The following is a 9,775-nucleotide window of genomic DNA, read 5'->3' as shown; positions in this document are numbered from 1 at the left end:
ACACACACACACACACAGCAATAATGAGACATTTCATATGCTTCCTCTATAAATCTGCTCCATTTTAAAAGGCTGGTTTTCCATATGCATAGTCCTAGGCCTGGATAACACCAACAAATTTTCCCTGAAATACCTTTATATTGATAAAGTGATGGTATCTAGGAAGTAACTGCTTTTGCTTTTAAATAATATACACAAATGTACAGAAATGATCACTGATATGATGATTAAACATATCTGTTAATTGTTGGAAGGACATTAAAGAACAACCTTCAGACTATTCTATCAAGTACTGCAACAGTGACAACATTTATACAAACACTCCCATATGATATATAGTCTCATATTACACTATCAATATAATATTGATATACTGCAACACTCAGCTCAGAGTCCATTTATTTACTGTATCATTTGTACAAAACGTCAATACAAGGCAAAACAATATGGAGGATGAAAAATGCAAAAATCAACTGTGAGAAAATACCCCTTTTCAATATTTCTCCATCCATAATAGCCAACCAAGAATTTAAAAAAGCACGTCTGCAGTCCTAATGGCATTTAATGGCTTGTCGTGGAGTGTTAAGTCATATTTTCACTCATTGCTTCAGTTTAGCTGGCACAAACACAGCAACAGGCCTGCCGTCAGCCCCCTGTTCAGCCTTTCTGAGGAGTTAACAAAAGCCTGGGAGGAGGTTTTGTGCTCTGGATCTCCAGAGCGCCACTTTACTTCATCTCTGCATAAAGAGGCCGGTGTAAATCAGTCAGTGTTTTATTGCCAGGTAGTGATCTGTGAGCAATCAGGGTGGCTGAGCTCTGCTTGCCATCTGTCCTTCGCGCCCTGCTGTCAGCTTGTACGCAGCTAATTGACTGACATGTTCACACTCCCTCTACATAAATATGGCTGCATTCAACAAGTGAAGTGAGGAGCTAGACCTGAAGGCAACAGTTTCACTTGGGAGGTTGAAGGTTCTGCTCCTCGACTTCCAGGTTTAATCAAGATTTCATCAATCAATGGTTTGTGTCCATGTCTCGTATATTTCATATAGCACACAAACCTCCCAGTGGAATAAGCAAGGTTAGGACAATGGACCATGCATTGAAGTTTCCTGGCAAGCTAACAGTCAACACACACACACACACACACACACACACAGTCAACACATAAAAGAAAGCAAAACTTTGCTGAAGAGGAGCTTCTCTAAATCCCTGAGGATTGGGTGAGTGCGTCTTCACTGTGAGAACATTCTGACCTTGTATGACCCATGATCATGCCTGTACATAGTATTCTGTCGTGTTTGAACTATCAAATTCAACTAGGATAGAAGTTCTGGAGTTCTGAAGAATCAGACTATTTGTCGTCAATTACTTCCTTTTTGGTTTAAAAGAGGGGGCATGAGAGAAGCCAGTGATGTAACCCAGGAGGGATGGCTTTTATTGACTATTCTACAGTAAGTCTTTGTCTCTTTGAAGGAGGAAGAACTAACCCATGAAGGGAAATCGGCTGGTTTGGCTCTCACATTTATCGGTACGAGCTGGGCTGGGGTCAGATTTTAAAACTTCTAAAGCTGGAATTATGCTTCTACTGAGATACGAGGAAACATCTTAGCACACCCGAATAGAGAAGGGTTGAAACCTGAAGAGGAGCCAACGAAGCGCACACCCACCAAAACCTCTGCGTCAACTGTTTTTGCAAAAATGTTTGGATGTACAGGTCAGCATGACACCGCCACACGCGATCTTCTAGCAGAGCACAGGAAAAAGTGTAAGAAAATCAAAAAAAATATTGTGTTGCGATATTTTGTTTGGTAATATTGTCGATACACTATTGATATACATTTTCTAGTATTAGATTTTAAAACATAGGCTGTGATATGTATCGCATTGGCAGGTTCCTGCCAGTAGACAGCCCTACCGGAAACTAAACCCCTTTTCAAGGCACTTAATATCATTTACCGTCTTGTCATTGCCTCTCTCCATTTATGTTGATAAATTAGGTGTTTCCCAGGGGTAGTGGTTTGTTACACTGTCATGGGGGGAAAGCTTTCCGTATCCTGAGTTCTTCCATGTCTTCTTTACATTGTGTTTTGCTAAATATGACGTTGCTGACATGTACATTATATACAAACGTGTCCCAACAATACCTGTGTATGTTTGCTTACAAGCTCTGAGAAACTTAATTCCAGCTTATAAAAGGCCTAACAGCAAGGTCAAAGAGCTGAAAATGTTTAGTGGTGTAATACAGATTCAAAATGTCTTCCTACCTCAACAAAAGCAAACTTGCCAAACTTACAAAAATACCAAATAAAAAATACCTAATTCTGTGTTTTTTAAAAGCAATGTCAGCTTAAAAAGCAATAATATCACTTTATTATACAGCATTTAAAAAGCTGTATAGGTCAATCCCTTATCTGCTGTTAATGTTTCCCCCAGACTGATCTCCAGCCTGAGCTCGGATGATGCTGATGAAGGCTCAGTGCTGTGAGCTGGCTCTCTAGAGGCCGGGCAGCAGTGTCTAGAGGCAGTAGTCTTTCCCACGATGGGTCCGATCTATTCTGAATGTCCTGTGCACAACATGAACTGCATCTATGTAGGTCACTGCACTGACTCTGACTTGGGAGATTTGATCATGCTCACCGCAGGAAACCCTGACTAGACTCTGTGGCACGTGAGAGAAAAGCTCACAGGGGTTGGATAATTCAACTCACAGGCTCTCTCTTGATCACACAGAGAGAACCGGGACGCTGGTGTTCCCGGCACTGCATGTGATGAAGATAAACCACGGTTGCTGACTATCTTTCTGCACGACTGCCCTGCTTACCAACACATCGCCCGGGCCATCCTCGGAGGATGAATGCAGTGGGAGCGCAGGCACTAAATAGAAAGATGAGGCTGAAACATTTATGGAGTGCAGGAAGAGGAAGGCTTCCAGGTCTACTCACTGCCACGACACACACTGCTGTATGATTCAGTGACTAACACACTGCTTCTTTGACAGTGGATGCTGCTCCACAGGATGTAGCGCTCTCTATTTATGACCACATTACCAAAGAGCAGCTGCTCAGCCTTGACAATCCAATTGGTGTTTTGGGATGCAAGTAGAGGAACACTGAGCTCCTCCTCTGGGACATGGTAGGGCTACACACACCAGTTGCTTGAATCCCAAACATACAACGGGCCCTTTTGTTGGGGACTATGAACAATTCCACTGTAGGAAATCCCATGTAGGTCCTGCTGGGACACGGAGAGGCAAAAACACCCAATGTGTTGAAAGAATGTGTGTTAGCATCATTTCCTAGATTTACCAATCAATATTACTATTTTTTGCTATTAACTCAACCGAGGAGGTTATGATTTGGTCCTGTTTTTCAGTCTGTCAGAGAGTTAGCAGGATAACTGAAAAACCACCTCTGAAAGACCACTAAGATTACAATGAAATTTAGTCAAAAGCCATTGGCCAAGGAGGAGCTTTTGCAGGGCATTTTAAGCCCTCCATAAACAACAGAGAGCTGACAGGAAAGGCAGGGAGAGGGAGATGAAACAAAGGTCCCCAGCTGGAGTCAAGCAAGGGACGCTGCAGTTCATGGTCGGTGTCCTAGCCTCTAAACCACTTGGGTGCCTAAAGAAGGAACTTATTTGTTTTTGGTACGGGTGGCGCCACTATTTCTACTGCATAACAATTCACTTACAAGTTACTTTCTTTTCACTCATAACTTCTGACTGAGAAGTCGAGGCAAATTCACTTCTTGACTCAGCATGTGTCTGTCCATATAAGTTACACCCATTTTTGCAAAGACTTTCCATCAGTTTTCCAACATTTTTCCAAACTCACATTATTTACTCCCCACATGTGCTAAATATTTGGATGGCCCAAAATGTTGAATTTTCTTCTCTTTTTTTATTTGGTATTCTATACCCTTTCCTTATGAAATGACTTTAGTCATGACCCTTTGTGCAATTCAAACCTAATTTATAGACAACCTGTGCACCTGCAAAATCTGATGGCATTATGGTGGCACTAAACATTATCATTGAGTCTAGTTTGATAGAACTGTTTTTGTTATATATTATATTATATTAGTTAGATTTGATTAGAACAGTGCTATGGAATCGCTCTGTCTTTCCTCAGTACATCTTAATCTTTCTTATCATCAGTTGTGTAAAAATTATGAGCTTCTTTTTAAAGTACAAATTATCAGGTTTTTTTTTTAATAGGCATCGGTCGTGAGACGCAGGTAATTGTTTATTGTCTGAAATAGAATCCATATCAAGCATCCCTAATTCTCAGTACTAAAATACATTTAGTGGATCTTAAAGCCTTGGCAGAGGTATGTATTATTAGAAAAATACCCTTCTAATACAGAACAAATGATTCATATCTCCCAGCACACACATTACAGAGTTTACTACAGTTTCATAGGGGAGTGACATTAGTCAGGACAACCAAACCTTAGTACAATATTGGTTTCCCTTAAAGAGAAACATTGTGCCAACATGTGATGCTGTTATTTAAATAAACAGTTATAATTGGTTACAGAGTTCAACCAATCTGTACTTAAGCCTGGAGTGAAGTTCTTACCGTTCCTCGGCGCGCTGTTTGATCTCCTCTCTCCTCCTGGCAAATCTCTCCTCATCTCTGTCAGGCCTTAAGACATAAAGCGGCATGAAGAGAACATCAGAACAACAAAAACACACTCATCTGGATGTGACAAATGACATACATTGCCACAACTGCTTGAGGGATATTCTTTTCACAAAGTGTAACACTCTACAAGTTACAGTGGTTCAAATTCAGCATGATTATATATATATTATAAATTAGATTTATGAAGTGAGGAACAAAAGGAAACTGATGCTCAAAAGTTAAGCCAGAGTTTTTGCCACAGAAACAACCTGTGTCAACTTTGATAATGGAATTATCTATTTTAACGGAAGCTGAGCAATCAGGAGGTGAGAAAATAAAATTGCCTGTAGATACATGTAAAATGGAGGCTTGGTGTGTGTGTGTGTGTGTGTGTGTGTGTATGTGTTTTTCAGGCATGCTCTTCATCCCGTTTTTTTGCTGTCAGATGATAGATGTGAAAGAGACTATTATACCCACACGACTGTCAGAGTGTGACAGGCCAGTCTGCATTTGATTGACTGACATGACATTTCCATTTCACTCCAGAACAACAGGAGCACCGCACACACAGTTGTCTTGTAAAGGAATGATGAGACTACGAGAGTGAACGTAGCTCTGATTCACTGGTGCTCAGCTCAAGAGGTTCACTGCACTGAACACTTGTTCACCACAGAGCTTCTTGTATCTGAGCACAGTAGTAATGTCACAGAGGTAGAACTCAGTGGAATCAGGTAGTTTTCTTTTCATTTGTACAAGCTGGGAGTTACTGTGGTTGTTTAGGTAACTGCCATTGTTTCCAGTCCAGAACTGGCCAATACCTAAAGCTATAATACGTCAAATTTACATTTACTTACATTATCACAAATGTTTCCAACAATATTCAACCTCAAAGCAATCTGTCATTTTATTCAGGTCATACTTCGTTTCACCGGTCGCCTGTCAATGGCGTCATATCCCCTTTGAATTGTGGTTGTCTGCCCGAAGTCCTAAATTGATTTCTTATCTAGTTTTAAGCCACACTTTTACGATACTGTGCTTTTCAACTCTAGATTTGAACCAGATGAAGGATTTTAGTCATTCGGACGTCTGGATCTTAAGTTATCAGAGAAACAAGCTGAGCTAACGTTAGCAGCAGATCAGCTCGCAGCCCCTTCGGAACGTCCTTTGTCTGTCCAACAGCGTGGGAGAGGGTGGAACTGTTTTATTCAGTGTTAACTGGTATTAATCAGTTGGTCAAATCAAACTTTGTTTTTTGTTGTTGTTTTGATGTGACAGAGAGAGTGCCAGGGCGGATATTCTGTGCTTTCCTGAAATTATAATCTAACGGTTCCTGATTTATCAGGTATTAATCTATTACAATAAACCCTGTCCTTATGAGGCTTATCATGTTCAGTTTTTTTGACACTGTATCATCTCTGAGGTTGTATTATAGCACCATAACCTGTTAGAATGCACACTCTAAGTGATGTCTGGTAAGTGAAATGTCTTTCTAACTAACTTTGTCCACTAAAGAGCAAAAAGAACGTGTTATTTTTGTTCTTAAATGGACACCTCGTTATGCAACCTTACCTTGACTGACTCTTCTTGCAGCAGCAGCAGCAGCAGCAGCATACAGCAATGCCGATGAGAATGGTTCCACCCAGGACAGCCATGGCAATGATCAGGGCTTCAAAGTTCACTGAATCACACAAGGAGACAGAAAATATAACACTATTATTATATTATATAGATTCTATTCTTTACAAGAATAGGGTTGAAGTCAAATAATAAATGAAACCTGAAACTTTTAGTGCCTGTTTCCCTTAAATGACAATATAAACTCAACTTGTTTGGCAATGGCGCCACCTACCAGTACTCAGCAACAAATCAGTTATAATGAAACTACTCTACACTCCATTTCCAGTGAAAACATAACTGAGACATCAGACAAGACTCAATCAGGTGAGACTTTGTGTCAAGGCCAAAAACCACTCAACAGTAGTATAAGTGTTTATCAGTTGTGCTTCATAATACAGTCAAGCACAACTGGCTTATCACTAGCTTTCACATGTAAGCCAGTAATAAAGCTCCTGAAGTACAGTAGGAGCAGTGATCAGGTTACCAGAGACAGACTAGGGATACAAATGAGTTCCCTGACTGTGTAAGTCACTGAAACGTGTCAACACGTGTATAGATATGTTTATTCTGGGCAACAGGAAGGTGGTTACTTTGTTGATGTGTTATAGAAAGCTAAACATTTTGAACCACTTTTTAAAAAAGGAAAATTTGAACTTTGCCTGCTTTTACATGTACATGTATATATAATTTTATTTCTGTTTAGTGTACAAGCTAAGAAGCTAGTGAAGGTTTCTCTAAAAACTGAACCCATAATCAAAACGACATCAATGCCTAAAGTTATATGGACGTATGCCCTACACCACAGAGCAGCTAAATACCCCTTCATGCATGTCCCTTGGAATTATTCAACTATTTGTTATGCTTCTATAGCCTTATAGTCTTTGTTATGTGAATGAAAAACACAAGAGCAATGTATCAGAAAGATATTAGACATGTTAAAATTATTTGCACTCTCTCAACACAGAATTCTTGATGTGTTTTTGACAGGCTTGAGTGAAGCATGTTAAAGATCTGTTAGATAAGGGCTTTTTTTGACTCAAAGCTGCAGTAGAGGATTTTTATAAAAATACTGTTTTGTTTTTTCCAACTACCTACTTGGCTGTGATTGGTACTAGGAGGAGCCAGAGGAACCTGTTTTTTTTTCACATATTATCTGTCTCATGTACTAATGTCAAGGGCTTGTGTATCAGACTGAGTCTGAAATCAGTAAAACAACACAAGAAACAACCAATACAACCGACACTGGTGTTGAAGCACCACTTACATTTTCTTCATCCCATTTCTTCTGTCATTTACATATTTTCTCAAAACCACTGGTGCAACTTGTGAGCCTCACAGGGGAAATAGAGTTCTGATTAATGCAAAAGGAAGTGAAATTCAAAAAAAGAGAGAAAAACAAACAGCAGATGACAGTTGGAGGGGTGAGTGACCATCCCCAAACTTTTTTTTTTTCTTTTCCAGTGGAAAACCTTTTTCATGTTTACTTTTCTGTGGTGTGATTTCAGACAGAGAATCTGGTTATCATAATGCAGTGGGTCCAGTGTGACAGTGGGTCCAGTGTGACAGTGGGTCCAGTGTGACAGTGGGTCCAGTGTGAAGGCAGCTTCTCTGTAAAGACGAGTGTTAGATCAATGCCTGAGCACTGACCTACAGAGTGTACGTGTACAGCAGACTTTGAACATTAACAGTCTATGTTTCTGTTATCTTTTTTTACACTCCTCTACACAGGTATTGGTCAGGGTCCCCTCAATCACCTCCAATTGGTCCAAAATGCTGCTGCTAGGATTGTCACCAGTTCCAGAAAACAAGATCAGGCAGTGCAGCTTCCCGGATTTGCATTGTTTTTAAAATGTTATAGTTGATTTTTAAAGCTATACATGACCGGGCCCATACTTATATCAAAGACCTACTACACCCTTATGAGCCTGGATAATCAAAACAACAAAACAAAAAAAAGCCTGTGTGAATTTATTTATTTTATTTGTGTAGAATTTTATTTTATCTTATTTATTCCTATTTTATTATTATTGTTTTATTGCATTTTATATTTTAGGAAACACACTAAAACAATTAAAAAAACATTTTAGCACAAGAAAAGTGCTATACAAATGTTATATTGTTACTCATCATCACTGTTAATGAAGGCCAGGCTTCAATTATGTTTGAGTGAAAAGTGTATTTACAGTGATTTCACCTACATGTAAACAACATATGGTTCATGTTTTAAATGTGAATGTGAATTAACTGAGCTTTCAACCTTGTGCAACAGAAATCTGCAGCCACAAAAATCCCTAAAATGGCTACTTTCCCCATCTGGCTGGTTACGTAGAAATCAGGGGAACTCCCTGTCCAGCGCCAACCATTGATTTTACTTTCTGTACCTGCTACAAGTGTTTTAGAGTGCACAGAGCGGTAATGGTTCACTTCTATCTGTAGAGTCTGGTAGAGCAAATCAACCGCACAAGAGAGGAAGCAGGCAGAGTGCTGCGGGGATGAGATGCTGCAGTCTCCCCTCTGTGACACTGAAGCAACATGAAGTGAGAGAAACTCCTCTCACACACACTGATCTTTTCAAATGTTCCTCTCAGCTAAAACACTCTGTGTGTGTGTGTGTGTGTGTCTAAGAAAACCTCCCACAACTGCAAATATCCTGCAGTGTTTGCCACATAAACTAACTCCAGCATTTCATTGAGCCACAGCATTTAAGGACTTCCACCTGTACAGGGGCATGTGTCAACACACTTACTTTTCTTTTTTATGGATCTCTCTCTTATTGTTGTATATATTTCACACTGTGTACTTACTGTATTTGTGTTTGGTCTCTGTTTTGCATATTAAAATGGAATGTTTTGCATCTTCAGAGCAACTATTATTTCAACTTCCTCATATCACTTGACTTTTTTGGCCAACAGCTTCCTTCTCCAGTGGAATCCGACAAACCCATGCTTACTTTTCCGGTGTTTACAGAAGCAGTGGGTTGATTAATTGCGGTCTTGTAAAGTGACAAGTGAAAGAGAAAAGCAGACGCGGTCACAACCTTTCACATCATAATAATAAACCTGATCAACTCACTCCAACACACTCCCCATCGGGCCTGGGACAGCTGGCACACGGACGCTGGAGGCAGCAACCAGCTCACTGGGTATTCTGTGCAGTTGTTGGAGGTGAAGCACCATAGACACTGTGCAGACAAAGCACAAAGATCAATACTCTGCATGTGCTATGAAGATAAAATTGCTAATTTGATATACAAATCTGAAGCTGCAACTAAACTCTGAACTCCAATACGTCTGCCCTGTATCAAACTATACCACCAGACGCAGTGCACCCTGCATTATGTGACCACCTACTTATGCACCTTAGGACACTTACCCAATGCTCGTTATTTTGCTATTTATTTTATTTTATTGGTTCTTTTGCATTTTGCCTCCTGTTGTTGTTGTTGTTATTATTATTGTTATTGTTACTATTATCAGTCTGCGGATACTGCTGGAAACTGAATTTCCCCTTGGGGATGAATAAAGTATTTATCTA

General features: G+C 39.9%; 1 protein-coding gene across 1 annotated transcript in view; it reads right to left on the bottom strand.

Annotated features, from left to right (window-relative positions):
* The window catches only part of LOC118336172 (pituitary tumor-transforming gene 1 protein-interacting protein), a 15,405-nt gene that overhangs the window by 4,180 nt on the left and 1,450 nt on the right, over positions 1-9,775 (bottom strand). Inside the window, exons 3-5 of the mRNA XM_035672766.1 lie at positions 9,314-9,422; positions 6,194-6,302; positions 4,580-4,645 (exon numbers count right to left, since the gene is read on the bottom strand). Coding sequence (XP_035528659.1) covers positions 4,580-4,645; positions 6,194-6,302; positions 9,314-9,422 — 284 coding nt within the window. The remainder of the gene's footprint in view (positions 1-4,579; positions 4,646-6,193; positions 6,303-9,313; positions 9,423-9,775) is intronic.

The sequence above is a fragment of the Morone saxatilis genome, unplaced genomic scaffold, assembly GCF_004916995.1.
Source record: "Morone saxatilis isolate NCDOM2014 unplaced genomic scaffold, NCSU_SB_2.0 Contig24, whole genome shotgun sequence".
Taxonomy (NCBI): Eukaryota; Metazoa; Chordata; class Actinopteri; family Moronidae; genus Morone; species Morone saxatilis.
Note: the sequence above shows the minus strand (reverse complement) of the source record. Positions and strands in the feature narration are given on the sequence as shown.